The following is a 22504-nucleotide window of genomic DNA, read 5'->3' on the forward strand; positions in this document are numbered from 1 at the left end:
TCCAGATAATTAATGTGTCTGGCATTGCAAAGTATAAAGAAAAATCACAGAAAAAATATTTTTTTAAACCCAAGTAAAAACTTTAGATAAAGAAAAGATGTCTACAAAGAAGAACTAACCCAATACTAATGGAGAGCAAACCATTCAATGCATTATTGTTTAACTTCATTGGATATTTATCAGGCGGCAATGATACCAAAACAAAATAATAAAAAAGAAACAGCCTCCCACGACTCGACGGCTTGCAATAAGTTGTGCGTGTGGCCAACAGCTTTCCATCGATAAGGAGTCCGTGCGGGCAGTGAGCGCGGCTGACATATCGGCCAATTAACCACACACCTCTGGGGCTCTCTGGATAACCTCGAGACTATTGGCCCGCCCAGGCGCTACGCCACGCTGCGCTACCTTTGGTTTTAAATAAGCTACGATTTTGGCATATCAATATGTTTTTTTAATTGCAGTTCGAGGCTTGCACATAAGAGTCAACCGTGGGGATACACGAGTTGAGAATGGGAAAGAGCGTTGAATGAACACCTCTGATCGAGACTGAGGAGACTTTGGCAGCAGGCTAAATTCTGTTTTCCACACAGATGTTTTGACAAGGGCACCTATATTAAGATGAACACTCAGTTGTACATATTTACCTTTAATGCTTAAGATAAAATCAATACAAAAATAACCCCCATCTCTCTCCAGCTTCACTTTTCGACGAGTTCAAATAATTTGAGGTCGCCAAAAAACACCCAAGGCGGTTTTCGGGCGCTCTGCGGGCCCGGTGCACGGGAGGCCGCTCCTGGCTATTCGGCCTTCAACGGGTTAAACGAGGCAGCGTGGTTTCAGCGCTTCTGGCTTGTGGCTGGGTCTGGTGCACGGGTATTTTTCTCCGCCCACACCCTCCACGGCACCCTCCACGGCACCCTACACTGCACCTTGCCAGATGTTGCTCACGTCCGCACGGGTTCGCTCCGGCGGTAACGGCATGGCGCAGGCAGCGGCGGCGAGCCGCGCTTCGTCGGGATTTTTGCGGACTGACCGGCGCGCGCCGGGGAGACAATCTCCCAGCCAGCCCCGTCCAGTGCTAGGCGCCATGCGCCACTCACCTGCTCTGGAATATTTCGGCTAGAACGTGATGCATCGGGTAATTAAGAAGTGAGGAAAGACTAAGGGATGTGGGGGGGGGCATGGCTATCGGCAAAGCCAAAAACCGGTAACAAAGACAGGGGATTTGCAACGTTAGTGATGAACGAAGTCAAGTGGTGGCAGAAATATTATTCCTTTGGCACTGGATAGACAACAGCCAATCAATAACAGTGTGTGCCGTGTGTCTGCAAGAGGCTATTTTAAATCCTTGACATGCCCTATTCAGTAATAAGACCATAATTTGTACCAGTCACCAGTCATCACAAATTAATGATCCCCTTCTAACCGAGTAGATTGCCATCAGCTTCGGTGATAAGAGTTTCCTTATTGAGGATATAATTTCAAGGTTTACATTCTACTCTTCTCAAATTCACAGCCCACCGACGCCTATAAACCAAATCCGTTTGGTTTAAAAGTACCAGCCAACACATCAAGGTGTACCTTACACAACCAACCTAACGCCGCACTATTCCTTCCAGTGAAACATTACCGCCTAGAACATTGAACATTCATTTTTTTCACTCGGCATTTATGCTGCCGTGCAATATCACGGTGCCTAAAGAAGCTGGAGGCTTCATCTGTAGCCCGCAGGGACTGTGTAGAATAGGACTTCTGTTGCGCTGTTATTTTACGACCAATACACAAGGTCGAAAATATATTTTTTGCATAAAAAACACATCAACCTGCCAAAATAAACTAATTAACTCACCAAACTTGCCAGCCAGTCTCCGCAGCCTTTAAACCAGTTCATTCAATCTAACATCACCTAATTTCTCGTAGCCACTTCATAATTCCATTTCTTCAAGTGTTATTACCCATTATTTGTAATGCTCGCGATCGATACGTGGCTTAAATTATGAACGCTCTGGTATTGAACGGCCCGGCACGTGACTGGAGACGAAAAGCCGAGAATAACCGCCATCGGAGGACCGCACCGTGACAGCCGCTAAAAGCATATCGTGGGCTGCCGTGACCATTGTTCACGATACGGTATTACATTACACGATATGACGATATGTGTGTGTTGTTGTTTGTATGTATGTAGAACTTCTTGCGCACCGCACGTAGTCCACCCCTGCTAATCGGAGATCAGTTTTAGCTGAACTCTGTAATTGTATGTCATATTTTTAGGCTTTTGTTTCGTGCATTGATATATTACTATTATAATAAGCCTGCCTTGTGTTTTCAGTAACACGAGAATTAATGAAACAAGAGTACGTAAATCATCATATCACAATTATGCAATCAATTACTCCAGAAATCGTTTTACAAAGCACTACTTTAATGGGCAATAGCTGTTTTTAGAACTTTAATTATGATCATGAACTTGAGCTATTGTTTATTCGTATATATTTTGTTCTACGATAATCACCGAACGACGCTATTTTAGAAAAACGTTAATACGATTATCACGGATCTTATATCACAGTATCGCCATGCTGCGACAACCCGAGTACACATGGCACGTGAAGCAACAAGTGGCACGGCAGGTGGCACGTGCCGTGTAGAACCTGACAAGCGTGTCACCTGTCAACACGCGTGTCACGCCGCGTGGGCGAGCACCACGCACCTGGAAGTGGGGCTTCTCGGCGAGCGCCGTGGCGATGGCTTTGGCGGCCTCCACCCCAATGGTGTTGCCCTCCAGGCTGAGCGCCTCCATGTGCTCGCACTTCTCAATGGCCGTCACCACCACGCCCGCTGCGGGGAGAGAAGCACAACGTGAGACGCTGGAGTCGCTGCCCACGTAAGCGCCGCTCGTCAGCAGCCCTGATTAGAGCACCCCACAGACGCATTCACGGAGAAATTAAATGCCTTTAACGACACAAGATATGTCTGATCTGTGTGTAAAAGCAGGCCAAAATACCCTCGAGAGGGGCTATCTAGAGCTCCCTACAGGGGAAGCCCTTCCACTAGCAGTGGTTTGAACAAACCATTGCATGGCTGCACCTTGACAACAACAAAAAAGCCGAGGAACAAATAACTCGTAATGGACCTGATCTCGCCAGGCCTCGGAGGTTAAGAGGGGTTTGAGCCTGGTAAGTGCTTGAATGGGTGACCACAATGCAAAATAACAGGTGTTATAGGTGTTGTGGTAGCAGAGCGCAATGCAGAAAAATCCATTGTTCTATATTTCCCCCGTTAGCACCAAGCCACGCTGACCCACGGCTTCTCCGGACTATTCCACATGCAAGCCCTTGCACTTTTAAAACATGCCTCCTATTGCTACGTCACGTCCCAGGAGTAAATGCTAATGTTGTAAAATGTTCTTTCTACCATGATTATTATGTATTATTATTACACGGGCTTAGCCAAGAAAGTCTCAAGACATTTCTAGGAGGGTCATGCCAAATGTTCGCATGAGGGTCGATGTTGCTGCGCGTGATCCAAAATGAGTAATTTGCAGGTACATTTTCAGCATTGGGGTGTTTGGTCAATGCCAGTTATATTGTGTTTGTTACTATGGGTAGGCAGATACTGGAGAAGCCGATGCAAAAATATCGCATGTTGTGTTTAAAATCCATCCCTTCCCAAATTCACTTCTCAATGACATGACTGGAGGAATCAATGCATTGTTACATCCAAGCTACCATGTAAGTGGCCAAAGACCATGGCACACAATTGAACCACAAGCAAGGCACCGTAAATGTTGTCATACAGAAATGAATTGCGTGGTTGGTTCATTTAATTCCCAAAGCAGGGAGAAAACGTGAAGCGGAACGTGGCAAAGTAACCTGAGCTCTACAAATATTGTACATTTGGAAGATGAGTGCAGTCATTTAAAAAAAAAATAGATGTTTTATTTTCTTTGCAAGCCTATACAACTTCTCTGCTTCAAAGCTCCCAAAGCAGTATGAAATTAAATTATAAAGCGAGAAAACGAGCCGGAGATGCTGCTTATGAACACCCAGGTATGCAAAACAAATAATAAAATAAGCAAGCCCATCATCAAGCAAAGAGCCTCAAAACACTTATCAAAGCAATAGGCAGGTGTGATTAGGTAATAATTACTGAGCTCTTAGAACAGTCTGATTCTAGGATCAATGCTGCAGATCAATCATGGAAAAAGGCTCGGATGCGGACAGAAAGATGAAATTCGTCGCCCAGCTATTGTATGATCCACTTCGACGAGGGTAATGAAAGGGGCGGAGGTGTTCACCTGCTGCTGCTGCTGCGAGCTCAGGGCTTGTGAATTGTTGTTTGCATGCATTCCCCAGCCAAAGCGTGCGACACCGGTGCTCGTGAGATCTGAAATATGAGAGCTTTGCGGCCCCTGTACTGCTCGGGGGTAATGTCGTAAATAACGTACAAGAGATGTTTGTGGAAGGCGTGCGGAGAGTGCAAAGATAATGGCCAACGGGTCAGCACTCGGCAAATTTACGAGCCGCGATCCGATGTGCCTAGAGCATGCGCCTTTATTTATGCTCGTTTGAAGCGGCGCGTGCCTTACACGCGGAATATTAATAGGGTGAAAAAACCTAACTAATGGGTTTGATTTTCCGGGGCTGCTCGGCAAGCCGTTACAATTAGAAGTTGATTGACGCTACCGAGAGCCCGCCAGCGGTGAGAGCCTCATTAGAAGTTGGCTTCCACTGGATGCGGTATTTCATTTTAACGGCCGCCAACTGTTATCGCCATCCCCGCACACGCCCGCGCCCTCTCTTGCATCCCGAGATGGAGGAAACCTTGTTAAAGAGAAGCTTTACATAGTGGCCACCTGGCCATAACGACCGCCTATGCCCCGAATAAGGAGGCTCTGTCGCTACCTCCCCCCCACCCACGTCCTTCCACGTGGTAACCCTGTTCGTGCAATACACTCAGAGAGCTTGCCTTTCACACTGACCATGTGGGGCAACTCATGGGCTGGAGCGCAGCACTTGGCCTTCCCCAAGCGTGGCTTTGTGGGGTGATGCAATTATAGTTAAGATATTTAGAAGAGGGTGAAATCTTATACTGGCCCGATTAATGAAAATTAGCGCCGAGCCGTTTATCAACTGAAACTAAAACATGTGGGACAAAGTGGCGAGGTACTGGCAGAGACTCTCTGGGTCCTCCCACAAGGCAGCTTTCTGTTTCAAGTTGTTCCTGAAATTAGTTGCTTGCTACATGCAGTAATTGTGCCCGTATTGCACTGGAACAAATTGCACAAGAAATTCACCCATTAGTTTAAAATATATATTTTTAATCAGGCGTTCAGGTCACCAAGCCTGGTGATATAATGTCAGAGGTCCTGCATTTGAGGTTCAATTCTTAAAAGGATGGGAATTGTACCGTGTACAAAATGATGAGCATTGTGAATGGATTTTCAAGAGTACTACATATTTACGGTTTCAACGGATGCTGGAGTCTGCACAGAACAATAAGAAAAACAGTGAATTCCTCTCGCACCAACACATCTCTGCGGTGACAGGGCCCACCAGTAGCGCATCAGCCGCTCGTTGCAGAGGTTCGTGGTTTGAATCCGACAGGCCTCTTCCCTGATGTTTGCTGCAGGTATCGTCACCGTAAAAACACTTCACGTCATCGGCTTCACATTGCACGATAACATCGTCTGTGACATCACTAATGCCGGCATCATTGTGCAAATTCGAAACAATACCAGGTATTACCGTATCACACAATTGTCATTCGCATAGCCAAATTGCCCCTCTACTGCAGACTCTGTCTGTGAAACACAGCACCTTCTTGACAGCCATCCTCCGATTAATTATCAAGGTTGGCTATGTACGGTGCGAAAGAAGTTCAACATACATACATCCGCTATAAGTTTGGCACGAATACCAAATGTGCAAAATTGTAATTTTATGATTCCACTCTCCGAGAGCGAGGGTTAAACCACAGCACGGTAACACGATAGAAGCAGGCGAATTACTGTTCATCACTTCCCATTGACAAATGCATTTTTAGCGCAGAGAAAGTGACAAGTTTTTGAATGATAATCGATGGCCGCAGAGAACAGTTCCCTTTATAAATAACATACGCGGGGTGACTTTGAATCGTTTCTACACAACACATTATGTGACCAAGGCATTGATCAGTCCATGCACCTGAAGCAATCTGAATTAATAATAGGAGCTTGCATCGCTCTATATTGCTATAATGTTGGATCAACTGCCAAGCCAGAGGTCTTTGTCCTCTGTGTCTGTATCCTCCCACCGTGGTCCAAGGTCAGGGCAAGCTACGCCTTGGCCACTTTCCAAACGAGGTAGTCCTTTCGCAGGCAGTACGTTCATACACAATGAGAGACCATCCGGCATGCTAACAACCGCACTCAAAAACACGCAAACGAGCACTGCGTACGTGGAATTCGACTGCGAGAATAGCAGATGGATTGGAGAAGATGTGCAGGTGGATGACGAACTCTTATGAAGAGCGCAGCTTGGGCAGGTCGCTAGAAGGGATGATGGTACACCATGGCCAAGAATAATGGAGCGGCAGCCACGGAATGTAACGAATTCCGAAGGGACATTTACCGAGGAGATGGCGCAACATCGTCTCGTGGGCAGGTTGTACGCGGGGTGTTACATGCAGGATCGATCGTGAGGGACGGTGGCAGCTTGGAGAGTCCCTCAATCAGCAGTGGATAGGCCACGGCTAATGATATTAGAGAACGACTGCCTTATGCATCAACTTCCCTGCCACGGGAATATGGCATTTTACTTGGTGGTACACGGTTGTGCGCAGCAGTCAAGCATAGCCCCCCCCCCACCAATCTCTCACATGGGCATAAAAACACAACTTGATTTTAATAATGATCAGCTTTCTGTGAAAAGCACTCGTGGACGTGTGACCATACGTCGCCGTGTATTTTAAACACGATTTAGTTTGGGCTTCGTTCAGCATCCGAGCCAACAACACGCTTTGAAACCTAAGAATCGCCACGCTTCCTCCACCACCACGTGCTCAGGCGCGGGAGAGGCGATCGCCGGTTTATTGGTGACATCAGCAGCAGCAGCAGAAACCTTCTAAAACATTATAGATTTGAAGCTTTCGTGACTGCAAGGATTCATACTCTTTGTTTTTTTCGGTAAAGTCACGTAGGTAAAAATAAATAATAAAAATAATATAAATAAAAATGATAAATCACGTTTCGGAGGCAACACAAGTCTCCGTCATCAGGTGGGGCCGTCAGTAAATGTAGCTGTGACGGTCCCACCTGATGACGGAGACTTGTGTTGCCTCCGAAACGTCGTGATTTATTATTTATATTATTTATTTTTACCTACGTGACTTTACCGAAAAAACTTCTAAAACATGCCCCCCTATAAAGCAGCAACGCCTCCTCCAACCCGTATCGCCAGCCATCCGGAATAAAGGCTCGTTATTGTTTATGAAGTTGGAATACTCCTCTCATGTATCTGGTGGAACTCTCAGCCGATATCATTCTAAGTAAAGCAATCAGGTTGGATGAGAACCCATCGGCAATTCACTCCGGTCACTCGGTCATCAGCAGTCAGTCGCCTCCTCGTCACTCTGCTATCGCTACTGCCATGGTTTACGATCTCCCATGAACTCTACTAATCGATTCCTCTTCCCATATCGAGGTCCAACCGCACTGTTTAATCTCAACCACACTGCGTTCCACCACCACCACACTGCAGGAGGTCCAATTAGCACGGTTAGCTAAGTAAAGTTCAACATCGATACACTGTACATACACACAACTTTGTAATAAAATAAATATAAGAATAAAAATAACATTATTAATGTTTATGAATAATTTACTAAATAAACTAAACGTTTAATTCCCCTCCCACCCCCCGCAATGCACTTCAAATAGCCTCGCTCATGGCAATAAAGTATAAACTCTATTGATTCTAGATTTGAAGCTTTATTGATTACATCTGGGAACAGCGCTGCATGTTGCTGGCCGTTCGGCCCCGTTGCCCGGCAACCGCGGCGTTGCGGTATCTTAGCAACAAGCGCCACCGGTGGAGCCTTCCGGAAGATGCCCCCCCCCCCTCTGCGTTTTTTCCCCTCTCTCTGCGGCCGCCCTCCCAAGCACCACCGCCATCTTCCAAACACGGAAGACGTCTTCCGGAAGATCCCGGTTCCCTCGTCACGTGACCCCGACCACCCGCCCCTCCCCCTTTACCCCCTCGTCCGCCCCCCTCCTCCCGGCAACTTGAATGGCTGAGGGGGAAGGGGACGCGGCTGCCCGCTGCTTGCGGGACTTTGTTTAGTTTGTTTCGTTCTGAAACGGAGCGCCGCACTGCACGCGAGGCGAGAGAGGCTCGACGGCCGTCGCTCACGAGCAAGCCGCCGCCGCGCGACTCATAACGGCGGCCTTCCCCTCCCTCCCCGCCTCACTGCCTGCCTCCCTCACAGCCTGCCTGCCCGCCAGCCTGCCTCCCTCACAAGCCAGCCTGCCTCACCGTCCTCGGCCGTGTTGAGCTTGAGGCACTCTCCCTTGAAGCTCACGAGCGCCGCCTCCACTTTGGCCTTGGCGAGCGAGGCGGCCAGCTCCGTCACCGCGTCGGTAGACATGGCTGAGACTTTCTCTCTTCAAAGCGATGTCTTGTTTGGTTGTTGTTGTCGTCGTCGTTGTTGTGTCGATTGCGGTGGGTGCCGATTGCCGCGGTGAGGGGGGACCCCGTCGACTTCGCTCGGCCCGGCGCGAGCGACGATGGCGGCGAAGAGTTTGAATGGCGCCGCGAGTTCTCGCGAGACCAGCGCCGTGACGTCACAGGGGGCGGGGTGTGGTGGGGGAGGGGCGGGGTGTATGGGGGGAGGGGCGGAGTGTATGGGGGGAGGGGCGGGGTGTGGTGGGGGGGTAGAGGAGCGACGCTCACAACAACGAGTGGAGCGCCAGGCAGATAAAGTGCAGCAAGTTAGCACAGTGGGGGGTACAACAGGTGGTGCATCTACCGGTCGTCTCAGTCACTCGACCCATGGCACCTGCTGGGTCTGTCCCGTGACCTCCTGTCGGCGAAACTTCGACACATCACGTGGTGGCCTCAAAGTGCACCTGGCCTGGCACAGGCGCCGTGGTGACGTTACCGCCACTTAGTGGCGAATGGCGGTGATTGGGGAGGGGCGGGGTGTGTGGGGAGAGGGGCGGGGTGTGTGGGGGAGGGGCGGGGTGTGGGGGGTTTGGGGAGCGGTGGTGTAGTGGTTAGCGCGCTGCGCCACGAACCCGGCCACCCGAGTTCGATTCCCGCTCGCTCCACTCGACGACGCGCACCATCAGCACCATCAGCACCATCAGCACCATCAGCACCATCAGCACCATCTCGGGAACTCTCCGCCCGACGCCTCCACCGTGGCCTCTCGTGCTGAGCAGCATTGCCCAACCCTCAATCCGACGAGAAGAAGTCGCCACAGCCGGCGAGCGACTGGAGAAGATCAGAAATCAGAATGAAGCCTTAATTATTTAAACTGGAGGAATCCGATGAGCTATAAAGCTCTTTTTCACGGATGTCCAGTTGGGGAAAGCCAGAACGTTACAACAACACACAACACAAAACACGACAGGAATGCAAAGTATAGTGAAGGTAAACAAACCACTTTAAATTATATATACAAATAAAACCCAAACCAGGTGAAGCCCACTGAGCTATTAACTTTTCAGAAGCGACTTGGCTATCACGAATGAAAGCTGAACGCCAACCCAAGTCTCCTGCGGTACACGAAGGCCCCCAGCACCCACACGCCACCATCACGACGCCCACCGCGACCCTGACAGCCAGCCAGGCCGCCAGCTAGGAAGCCAGCCAGCCAGCAAACCTTTATTTTTTAAATAAAGTCCCGGTATTCGTTCGCGTCGTTGTGGATAGTGTGAGAAATAATCAATAATTAGACAATACGCTTCCCTTCGAATGTATGTCCCTTCGAGCGAGCCTGACTGCTGATGAGACACTGAATACCAAAGCAGGTTCAGAGTTGCTGGTGTTGAACCAATGGTCACGTGATCGCAGGATGTGTGCAACACAGATGCGTGAAGGAGGCGCTAGTGTCCGATAATTTATTTTTGTCACTTAATTTTGCCGTGTAACTTCAAGTCATTAATGCATTATTCATTCTCGAACAAGACTGGCCATTCATTCCTCACAGTATCCATAAACGAGGCAAGCCATTCGTTTCATTATTCATTCATGAATGAGGCCTACCATATATATGCAATTATACATTCATCAACTGGACGAGCTGTTCAGTCGATTATTCACTCGTTTAATAATCCTAGAGCATATGTGATTTACAATTGAAGGAGGCGTCCCGTAGAGTAATAATAATTATTATCATAAATAAGGGTTTATTTAACATTGACTTGCACGGTGTGCACAGGACAGCACTGACGTGCATCAGTGAGAGTGCTGGGCGAGGTAGCAACGCATGAATAAAATATAAACGAAGTAAATTAATAGCGAGTGGGATAACGCAGGCGGCCACAAACAGGCATATCGAGTCGTGTAAAGTTATAAACAATAGCGGTGATTTTTTTTATTTGTCTTATTGACGGAGCGTGTCTCTTGACGCGGGGTCGTAGCCAAGTTTGCAGACACACCAACCTCGCTGCGTTAACATAATTGTGGTGATGTGTCATTATATTAAACGCGGACGCTATGATGACGTATCGACCTTCAAATAAAATGATAACATGCAATAAAACCACAGTTTGTTCATTAATTCAATGTGTATTCATCTGTACGCTCAATTATTTCATTGTATTCATCCCTGAATGAACGCGAGCCAAATTAAAGTGCCCAATTATGTTAATATACAAACCAGACCTGCCGACCATCGAGTCAGTCGTGAATGACCATGGGAGACATCCAAGTGGGCTCCTTCTCCGCGCCTTCCACGTGCGGTGGTGCCTACCACGTGGCCTGTAATCCAGTACTCGAGGCTAGGGTTGGTGGATCATACACGGATGGTACGAAACTCCATTCGCGTGGGTGTCGATGAGGAGGAGCCTGTACCCTGGCTCGCCGGGAGAATGCGGTATGGCAAAAAATGTAGACGGCACCTGTGCCGTCTGTTCCGTCTGTTACGTCTGTACGGTCTCTATCGTCTGTTCCGTCTGTTCCGTCTGTACCGATTGTTCCTTCTCTGCTCTCTGTTCCCTCTGTGCCGTCTGTTCCGTCGCACGCGTCGGGTTTCTCTCGGTGCTCTGCTTTCCTCCCACATGTAAACACTCATTAATTGGCCGATAACATCTTAACATTTAGAAGACCGCAGAGCTTAGGCAATTGTTGGCAACGCCTCACCGCGTGGCTGCTGCTGCTGCCTTGCCGCTCGTGTCTGGGGTTCCTCCTCGTGGCGCCTCTGAGTCCGCACACTGTCGTAAAGAGAGCGGACGAGTGCTGTGCAGCAGCAGCAAGTTGACATTGCTATCAAACACCAAACGGCCAAACAGAGGCGAATACATTAATGGGGTAGCGAATGCAGTGCCGATGCGCCTTAAAAAGCGAAAGTGTTTAATCAGTGCTATGACGTGGTCCAGGCACGTGGCCATTCCCAAGAGAGTGGTTAGAGAAGCACGGAGAGATGCAAGCTCGACATTCACATCCCTCTCTCTCTCTCTCGAGAGAGAAAGGCGTGCGCTAGGACAATATCTCATTCCTTGGCCACCACTGTCGTTTATTCCTCACCATTGGCCATCGTCCCTTCCGCCGGCACATGCTACCCAAGCCGACTTCACTGTTCTCAATTACTTCACCGCTTTTGAGTGACTTGCGTCTGTGAACGACGTCTGGAGCCCACCAGCCGCGCGTGCCTCTCTCTGTCTGTCCCTCCGATGTCATTCCAAGTGTTGCGCCTCTCCATTCGCCAGTGTGTCTGTGTATGTGTGCACTCTCCCTTCTTGGCACGTTCTTCTTAAACAGCGCGTCTGCATTTCTGGCCCATATGTCACAGCACACGCGGCACGCGTTCATTACTCTGGAAGGCTTTCCTGTTTATTCCTGGATGTTTCTGTTGCGCGCAGTCACTTTAAGATGTTCTTTGTTCGTGTTTTTCTTTGTTGCGGTTGCACCCGAGTCAAGAGCCGCATGGCTCACAGGGCTCTACCTAATAAATGAACCGAACTAAAAACGAAAATACGTTCAAGCACGAACACAAGTAGGCAAGCATTACAGAAAGCCATGGATGTGCACGAGCACTCATCCTCCTCCTCCTCCGTGCTTGTTGGGGTAACTAAAGAGCCTGACCACCGCTCTGCGTAATGGAGTCTCAGCGTATACGCGTCCCGCGGCCCAGATTGATGTATCGTTAAGAAGCCTGCATTAGGACCATTACGGAAAAGAACACCACCCCCCCCCCAGCCAGCCAGCCGCACACCGCGATGTTGGAAATAATCCGCAGCAAAAAGCGAGCGCGCCCCTAATGACTGCACAGTTGGAATGTAATGCCACTGCGGTATTGATTGACACGAGAGACGGTCGCAGGCCACAATTTTATGTTTGCAATCAATGGTTTTAAGGTGGGAGGTTGTTTCACTTCATGTTTTGCATACATAGATCACCCTTCTGATGTAGATTTTTTTTCTTCTTCCTGTGATCAATGGTATTTCTGGGACTAAATCGCCGCGTGGTGCCAAATGAATGGGTTTGATGTCCAGTATTCAAGGAGCGCACACGCGTTCAGCCACTCGGGGACTCTCGCACGCGTGAATTATTGCCGGAGTGGTGCAGCTTATTAATAACGAGCGTAATCATTGATTTCCCCTTTGTCAATATAGCGCTGAATGAAGACCTACCTCTCACACGCCGTGCCGATCGTGACGGCGGTTTTACTATAATTCACCGTGCTTGATCATTGCGGGTAAGGTGATGGGGGTGGGCTCAAAGAACCGATTCACATATCATTCTGCGCCGATGTCGGACGCGACCGGGAATTGAACTCGGGTCTCTGGGTTCATTCCACCTGGGGCTCGCTTCGCGTTCGTCTTGCGTGGTCGGGAATTGAACTCGGGTCTCTGGGTTCATTCCACTTGGGGCTTGCTTCGCGTTCGTCTTGCGTGGTCGGGAATTGAACTCGGGTCTCTGGGTTCATTCCACCTGGGGCTCGCTTCGCGTTCGTCTTGTGTGGTCGGGAATTGAACTCGGGTCTCTGGGTTCATTCCACTTGGGGCTTGCTTCGCGTTCGTCTTGCGTGGTCGGGAATTGAACTCGGGTCTCTGGGTTCATTCCACCTGGGGCTCGCTTCGCGTTCGTCTTGCGTGGTCGGGAATTGAACTCGGGTCTCTGGGTTCATTCCACTTGGGGCTCGCGTGCAGCGATGGCAGCATCGTGGCACGCTGCAGGGCGAGGTTGCTCTGCGGCGGCCAGCAGCCTGACCCCACCCCCCACTGCACGCGATAGGTTCTGCTTAAGTGAGCATTCGTTTGACGCGCTTTTAAATAATTGCGGTATTTGTTTAGCCATTTCACCATTGTTGCTTTCAGGATTTTTTATGAATCGGCCCTTTTTTATGAGCGCATTTTTCAAACGGGTGACTCACACCACACGCGTGTAGACACACGCGTGTGTGTAGACACACACGCATGTAGACACATACGCGTGTAGACACACACCCGTGTACACACACGCGTGTAGACACACCGTGTACACGCGCACACAACACGGAGTGTGCCGCCAGCCTGCTGTGTGTCTCCCCCCATTGACGGGTCACACAAACACCGCCAGCCTCAGCAAACATATCCACGATTGGATGGAGGATTTCAAAGGGAGCTTTGTGATGAAAAAACACAAGTCGTAATTTTTTGTTATTGCCTGCAGGCAGGTGTGACGAGGCCAGGTGTGACGAGGCCAGGTGTGACGAGGCCAGGTGTGACGAGGCCAGGTGTGATGAGGCCAGGTGTGACGTGGCCAGGTGTGACGTGCCCAGGTGTGAGGCGCCAGGTGTGACGGATGCTCCTGATGTTGTGGAGTGACTCATGCAGCCAGCTATGGCTGCAGGGTTTGGTGGTACATGTTGTTTATGTCGTTTATTGTGAAAATTCGGTCTTTGAAATGGATTGGTCCACACCAGAGACAGCTTTCTTTTAAGCCTCGTATGTTTTTTGTTTGCATTCTGACCACAAGTATTGTGGTTAATGCAAATATGATTCCTTGTAAAAGGTTTCAGTTTGGTGTTTTAACATCTTAACACCTGTTTTGTTGCCAGAAAAAAAGGGGAAAAACCGATGATCATATTTTTGTACTGGCAAAGGAGGTCCCATGATGAGGATACAATTCATGAAAATATCACCGACTTTAGCAATAATTTAACGCTCCCACTGCGATTTAGGCACGAATTGCGCTTGCAATGCTTTGTGACGAAGTTCCTTTAAAAAACAAAAGCCATATACCGTGCGTGTAAATCTGTCATTGTCTGACTATTAATAAATAATATATATACTCAACACATTCGTCAATAACACTGCGGTCTCAAAATTTGTATGACTCAATGGGCTTTACTTGGGCAATAAACTTGTGGCAGTGGCACTTTTTCACGGCACATAAAAGAGAATGAATAAATAATACGCGATATTTTGAAACATCGCTAATTGTAATTTTGTTCAATTTAATGCCACGGTGTTATTGACGGCTGCGTTGAGGGCTGTTGTTGTTATTTGTTGTTTGTGTACCGCTGCCAACGGAGCGGCAGCAAACACTTTAATGAGCATAGCTGTCGGCGTATTTACATAGAGTTGACAAATATTTTGAGAAGAAAGGCTGACATCTCTCGCACAATTAACTCTGGCTCGGTGATCGGACATCAACGTTGTCGCTTATAAACGCGGCGGTGGGGAAATGTGGAGGAGGGGAGGGGGGTGACGAGAGGGGGGGGGGGGGTCAAATGCGATGATGACACGAGGCCAAATATGCTTCCGTCTCGTTCGTCATCATTCACATCGGGAACGTGTCGCACGACGCGCGTCATGACGCTGCAATAAATAAACGCCGCACACGTCAAGCGGCGGGTCACATTTGCCGTGGATGGATTGGATGGGCTCGGTTTCAACCTGGATCATGTGGCGGTGGTGGTGCTGGTGCTGTTGGTGGTGGTGCTGGTGGTGGTGGTGCTGGTGGTGGTGGTGCTGGTGGTGCTGGTGGTGCTGCTGGTGGTGGTGGTGCTGCTGGTGGTGGTGCTGGTGGTGGTGCTGGTGCTGTTGGTGGTGGTGCTGGTGGTGGTGGTGCTGGTGGTGCTGGTGGTGCTGGTGGTGCTGCTGGTGGTGGTGGTGCTGGTGGTGGTGCTGCTGGTGGTGGTGGTGCTGCTGGTGGTGGTGCTGGTGGTGGTGGTGCTGGTGGTGCTGGTGGTGCTGCTGGTGGTGGTGCTGCTGGTGGTGGTGCTGGTGGTGGTGCTGTTGGTGGTGGTGGTGCTGGTGGTGGTGGTGCTGGTGGTGCTGGTGGTGCTGCTGGTGGTGGTGGTGCTGGTGGTGGTGCTGCTGGTGGTGGTGGTGCTGCTGGTGGTGGTGCTGGTGGTGGTGGTGCTGGTGGTGCTGGTGGTGCTGCTGGTGGTGGTGGTGCTGGTGGTGGTGGTGCTGGTGGTGGTGCTGCTGGTGGTGCTGGTGGTGGTGCTGCTGGTGGTGGTGGTGCTGGTGGTGGTGGTGCTGGTGGTGGTGCTGCTGGTGGTGCTGGTGGTGCTGCTGGTGGTGGTGCTGGTGGTGGTGGTGCTGGTGGTGGTGGTGCTGGTGGTGCTGGTGGTGGTGCTGCTGGTGGTGGTGGTGCTGCTGGTGGTGGTGGTGCTGATGGTGGCGATGCTGCTGGTGGTGCTGGTGCTGGTGGTGCTGGTAGTGCTGGTGGTGGTGCTGCTGGTGGTGGTGGTGCTGATGATGGCGATGCTGGTGGTGGTGATGGTGGTGCTGGTGGTGTCACGTGCGTGTGAGCCGTAGCTGCTGCTGTAGCTGCTGTAGCTGCTGCTGCTATAGCTGCTGCTGCTGCTTGTGGCTATTCTGGGAGTTGTGATTGAAGCCTCCCAGCACGCCGCCTTCAAGCCGCGCATTGCCCAGGGAGAGGTGCCAACGAGCAGGCCCTGCCAAGTGGCCACAGCAAATGATTCACATCTATTTGCTTACCTTTTTACATTATTAATTGCACGGCTTTTTGGGGGTAGGCTGGGGGGGTGCATGTTGAATATTCACGCGTGGTGGATGCAATTAGTGCCAGTACAGTAATGATGACCCAAGACGCCTTTGCAGGAGGTTCCCTGCATCATATGGGCTCAGCGATTGGCCAGTTCTAACGAATGCGTGCAACACCTGTGTGTAGGTGTACCTGTTGTTGTTGTGTAACACCTGTGTGTACGTGTTGTTGTTGTTGTTGTGCAACACCTGTGTGTAGGTGTACCTGTTGTTGTTGTGTAACACCTGTGTAGGTGTACGTGTTGTTGTTGTTGTGGAACACCTGTGTATAGGTCTACCATGTTGATATTGCTGTGTAACACCTGTGTTTGTGTACGTGTTGTTGTTGTGTAACTCCAAAAATGTAGCAGACGTCAGGGTCGGCATTGAACCCACGCCCTCCTGTAGACCAGGCGAGGTAGTTGACATCTCGCCGATCGACCAACAGCGCTCAATGACTTTGCGCTGTAGGTCATTACTCGAAACGTCGCCCATTATGTATTTAGACTTTGAAGGGCGCACTGTTATTGACGAACGTGTTGAGTTTCCTAGCCCCCCCCCCCCCCCCACGTGCTGTGCTCTACTCAGGGGTCGCGTTCCCGTGCATCCTGCTGCCTGGACGGAGTCCCAGCATCGCCGCGTGCCACCGCTCGTGGTCCCTGCGACGCTCCCGTGGGCGGCCGCACCGTGCGAGGGAAGGGCGGTAACAAGGGTGGGGGAGGGGGGTGTCAGCAGTACTCGGTGCCCTGAGGAAGCCATCGCTCGTGTGAGCCCCCCCCCACCCCACCCAGCTTGAAGCCCACGCTGGCCAGGAACGCAACGCACTCGTGACGGGCACCGCGTCCCACGTGGCTCTGGGGCAGCTGCCCCCGCTGCACGGACACGCAACTCAGATGATCGCGGCTGCCTCCGTACGACGCGAAAGAAGTTCAACACAACGCCAACACAGCCGCCATTCGCCACGAAGGGACGGCGACGTCACCACGGCGTCAGTGGCAGGCCAGGTGCACTTTGAGGTGCACTTCGACATACAAAGACAAAGATCCCCCGTGCAGTCTTAACTGACTGTTGGGGCAAGTGCTGTTAGCGAGCACCTATGAAGGCCGGAACGGCGCACGAGGGGGTGGGTGGCCAGCACCACGCCTGGCCGCCTTTGCCTCCTCAGTGGCGATGTTTTTACGCACCGCACCAGGTACTCATTTGAGGCTGAGTCGACCTAGGGGAGGCCCAGGACCGGTTCAGATAATCGTCACCGGTGTTGGCCGCGAGCGGGAATCGAACTCGCGGTCGCCAGGTTCGTAGCGCAGCGTAGCGCTAACCACTACACCACCGCTCCTCCCTTCGACATACACGCACGCGCGCACGCGCGCACGGACACGCGGATCCCGCAGGGTGACGCGAAACCAGGGGGCGGTCTCCCCCTCGGTACCGACGATGACAACGAGCGCCAACACCTCGCTTGGAGCGCACAGATCACACTGCGACTGCCTCCGTGTTTCTCCACGTTCATCTATCGCGATCGTCTGTGGTGGCTTCTCACGGTGGCAGCAGATAAGCAGAATACAAACATTTGTCAGATTAAATAGCGGGTATAATCAGCAGGGGGAGCATCTGTTCGTGCGTTACCTTCGATGTTTATTTTATTTTATCTCGAGGCACTTTTGTTTAAACGTGTGTCACCACCTCAGTGGTCGCCGTGGCGCACAAGCGCGCGGTGCCAAGTGCGCTCAGCGCTCGGCACTGAATGCATTAAACTATTACAACTTAAAAATGTTTATTAGTATTATTATCATACCAGGTAAGGTCCACTGAGCTATGTAACTCTTTTCAGAAGCGACCTGGCCACACGTGATTCCTCAACGAAGTGGCTTATCACGTGGACATTTCTAGCAGCCAAACACTCTAAACGCGTGTTTTTAAAGGTGGAGGGGAAAACCGGAGGACGTGGAGAAAATTCCATACAACCACAGAGAGAGAGAGAGAGACATCGCAAACTCCAAATATACAGCAGCAGGGGTTAAGGGTCGGGATCGAACCCACGACCTCCTGTATACCTGGCGAGGTAGTTAACATCTCCAAATATACAGCAGGGGTTAAGGGTGGGGATCGAACCCACGACCTCCTGTATACCTGGCGAGGTAATTAACATCTCCTAGCCACCGTGAAGATGAGAGAGACACACACACAAACTCCAAATATACAGCAGGGGTTAAGGGTCGGGATCGAACCCACGACCTCCTGTATACCTGGCGAGGTAGTTAACATCTCCAAATATACAGCAGGGGTTAAGGGTGGGGATCGAACCCACGACCTCCTGTATACCTGGCGAGGTAATTAACATCTCCTAGCCACCGTGAAGATGAGAGAGACACACACACAAACTCCAAATATACATCAGGGGTTAGGGTCGGGATCGAACCCACGACCTCCTGTACACCAGGCAAGGTGGTTAATATCTCCTAGCCACCGTGATGATGATGAGAGAGAGACACACACACACATACACAAACTCCAAATAAACATCAGGGGTCAGAGTCGGGATCGAACCCACGACCTCCTGTATACCTGGCGAGGTAGTTAACATCTCCAAATAAACAGCAGGGGTTAAGGGTGGGGATCGAACCCACGACCTCCTGTATACCTGGCGAGGTAGTTAACATCTCCAAATATACAGCAGGGGTTAAGGGTGGGGATCGAACCCACGACCTCCTGTATACCTGGCGAGGTAGTTAACATCTCCAAATATACAGCAGGGGTTAAGGGTGGGAATCGAACCCACGACCTCCTGTATACCTGGCGAGGTAGTTAACATCTCCTAGCCACCGCGGTGCCTGCAGTCGCCCGCGTGTGTGGCTGTCTGTTCGCCCTCTTTGCGTATGCATGCGCGCAACGGGCACATCGCAGGTGTGAAGCCAAAGCCAAAGAGCACAGCGCCGCTATGAATGTATTTTCAAGGGGGCTCAGATAAAAAAAAAAGATAAAAGTGCAGGCGCATTGCATGGGAACATCGCTCCAAAGGTTTAGGTCATTCGAGCCGTGGATTCTCGCGCATTGTGCCCCTGTTTTGTATTCCGATGCAGCTCGGATGAAATGACCTCCCCCCCCTTAGGCGATTCCATTTTCTGTTTCTTCTGCCTCTGAAGTAGGCGCGCGCTCGTCGTTTGGAGCTCCGTCGTTCGTTCGTTCGTGCGCGCGGAACATCCACGCGTGCACGTCAACGACGCATGCACACGCACGTGCACGCGCACACGGACACGCGCGCGCATGAACGCGTGAGTTTTTGTGCGAGCGTGGGGCCGGAGTGGAGCTGGGACGATTACGCCGATTAATCTAAAAAAAAAATTGCAAATCGGATTCTCCATGTTGCCGTCCGCTATTTTTGGGCCCCGTTAAATATGACTGCCGCTTCACACATCCTGCCTCTCGAAGGCGGGAAACCCCCTGCCACGCCATGCCCAACGCGGATGATGATCCCGATGACGTCACCGTGACCCGTTGCCCCACCTCCCGTCCAGCGACACGCCTGGGAGAACGGGTGAAACTTCCACCCTCCCCCGCCCCGACCCCAACTATTTTTGTCTTATCCGAATGAGCCGATTCATCGAACCGATAATCGACAGAGTCATTGATAACTCCATTGACCGTAGAGACCGGCGCTAGGCTGGAGTTTGGTTCAGCACCAGCGGATGATTTGGCCCCGTGGAGGTTGTTGTTGTTGTTGTTGCTGCTGTGGAGCATTGCGGCGTGCGCTCCCGCAGTCCGTCGTCTCGACATCACACGCGAGATTCTCGTTGATCTGCGGCTCTGCATGTGACTCGTGGATTATTATTTTATTTTTGATCGAATACATTTTGGACGCGGTGAAAATGAAAAAAGAAACAACAGCGGCAACAACAAAGTCGGCAAAAGTGTGAGTGCTTTTGTTGTTGTTGTCGCGGTTGTCGTGGTTGTTGTCGGTGAGCGCGAGTGATGAAGGAGGCGCTGGGGGTGGAGATGAAAGCCGTGCGACGGCTGAGAGAGGCTCCTGCTCTGATGATCACCAGGGCACCAGGGGCGCCTACGGTGGCTAGGAGATGTTAACTACCTCGCCTGGTGTGCAGGAGGTCGTCGGTTCGATCCCGACCCTGACGCCTGCTGCTGTATATTTGGAGTTTGTCTGTGTGTCTCTCTCTCTCCCCGTGTTCGCATTGATGTTCACCGAGTCCTCCAGTTTCTCTCTCCACATTGAGAATCAACATCACGCGTTTAGAGTATCTGACTGCGATACATTTCGAAATGACAAGCCACTTCGCTGAGCTATCAATTGTGGCCAGGTCGCTTCTGAACACGCGCTATACAGCTCGGTCGGGCCATACCTGGTACAAATTAAACATCGTTTAGTTTTAGTTTACCAGGACACACGCGTTAGTTTATTTATTTATGCTGTGACATCGCGTTGGCAGCGGTGCGCAGGTGAACACACACAAACAAGAACCCACGCTCGCCACGTCGCCGGGAGGTTGGGGCGGTGTCACGGCTCGATCCATTCAGCCGCAGCGACGATTGCCGGAGACCCTCGGAGAGAGAGAGAGGGGGGGGGGCGGGGGGGGCAAGGCCTCCTTGGGAGCTGTCATCGTTAGCCGCGCGGCCTCGCTCGTGGGAAGCCCCTGGCAGGCGATCGCGGGTCATCAACAGGAAACCCGTTACGGGCTGCTTATTCTCTACAAGCGAGGTCATCAATAATGGCATCGATGCCGTCAAACGTAAAAGATTCGGAGCGGGTGGAAAGGAAAGGCGGCGAAAACCAACTTAACTCGTTCGGGGACGTGGGCGACGTGAACGCGAACTCGGGGCCGGAGGAGATTGTCGCTCCGTCGAAAGCGACGCCACTGCCGCCGCTCGAGCGAGCGCCGTCTCGTTTGTTCCGCGGAGTTTAAATCAGCGGGCCGCAGATAACGAGTCAAAGCATCGTGACGACCCCCCCCCCAACGCCGTATCACCTGCTCGGTGGTGGCCGCGAAACGACGCTGGGTGGATTAATGGTTAAAAAAATTGCATAAAAACCCTTTGTGATTGACGCGCCGATGACAGCTCCTTTGTCATGCCGCCGCGGTCGATCCGGCGGGAGGATGGGGGGGGGGGCTGCGTTGTGCTCGCGAGCTTACTGAGGAGCAATCGATGTCTGCCCGTGGAGCTGACTCGCGCGATGAATCACGGCGCGCAAGGGGACGACGTGTCTGCGGGATCACGCGTGGTTAATTGTCGCGAATTTCGGTCTTTGGCAGCGGTCAACTTCTTCTTCGGTGACGTCACTCCCCCCCCCCCCACGCCCCCCACTCGGATTGGGAATCGATGCAGCGCGGCGTTCTTCCCCCGTCGGCGTGGCTTCTTCTCATCGGGGTCGCGTGCCCCGGGGGCTCAGCGGGCTCACGGCGAGAGACGCCTGCGGGGCAGCAAACAAACGAAGCGAGACGACACCCACCACGGCCGAGGCGCCACTCGGCGCGACGTTTCTCGGTGTTTTTGTTTGAGCGGAACGCTGCCAATGGCGTCTTTAACCCGTGACATCGCACGCAACGACGCGACATTGGCTGTACACCCCTCGGGTTGCCGTCTCTCGCATTAGTTATTGCCCCGGGCTTTTCATGGAGAGAGACATTGCGTTTTATATTCGGGGTCGTGAGAAACAACACAGTCACGTTGAAGACGCCGCCACGGAGTGATTCGCATTGAAGATGCGTGTTCGGCCACGCACGCCATGATAAATGTGTGTCGTTAAGACCCTCCACCACCCGACACGGCCAAATAATGTAACGGTCACGTGTACAAGTGTTTGACTACGCAAAGGGGAATTATCACAGCCAAATTGAGCAGTTCGAAACGCGGTGATTCGTGTGCAACTGCGTCAAACACCATCAGGACGTGATCCAGGAGGTCACTCGCACGGTGCAGGAAGTCAATGCATCTTCTCTAATCATCTCACTGCCGCCGAATTTGGCCGTGGGAATCGCTCTGCGGCTCACCCGATGTGAGCTCACCCGATGTGCTGGGCCCCGGAGTGACGTTGAGAGATGGATAATGTGGGTGGTGAGGATCGTAGTAATGGGAATGCACGACGCACAGCGGAAACGCGCATTTCGCGGGGTGTCCGTTTAGACGTCGAGCTTGTACCAACAACATCGCGGCTCACAATGGGTGCACTTTGAGTTTGATGGTCGTGTCGATATAATGTGTTTAAGTCAAGCTGAGCTTAGTTAAACACCTCGTGATGCTGGTTATAATCTCCAGCGAAACATATTAACACGCCGTGCCGCGAGGCGCCACCAATGTCTTCTTAAAAAT

The 22504-nt window shown here is 51.4% G+C and overlaps 1 protein-coding gene across 4 annotated transcripts in view; it reads right to left on the bottom strand.

Annotated features, from left to right (window-relative positions):
- RANGAP1 (Ran GTPase activating protein 1) overlaps positions 1-8815 on the bottom strand; it is a 36647-nt gene extending 27832 nt beyond the window's left edge. For all 4 annotated transcript variants that reach the window (XM_078867284.1, XM_078867287.1, XM_078867285.1 and 1 more), the window contains exons 1-2: positions 8514-8815; positions 2711-2838 (exon numbers count right to left, since the gene is read on the bottom strand). In XM_078867284.1, the coding sequence (XP_078723410.1) occupies positions 2711-2838; positions 8514-8625 (240 nt within the window). In that variant the 5' untranslated portion in view covers positions 8626-8815. The remainder of the gene's footprint in view (positions 1-2710; positions 2839-8513) is intronic.
- Positions 8816-22504: the final 13689 nt, after the last annotated feature.

This window comes from Lampetra fluviatilis, chromosome 23, assembly GCF_964198595.1.
Source record: "Lampetra fluviatilis chromosome 23, kcLamFluv1.1, whole genome shotgun sequence".
Lineage (NCBI taxonomy): Eukaryota > Metazoa > Chordata > Hyperoartia > Petromyzontiformes > Petromyzontidae > Lampetra > Lampetra fluviatilis.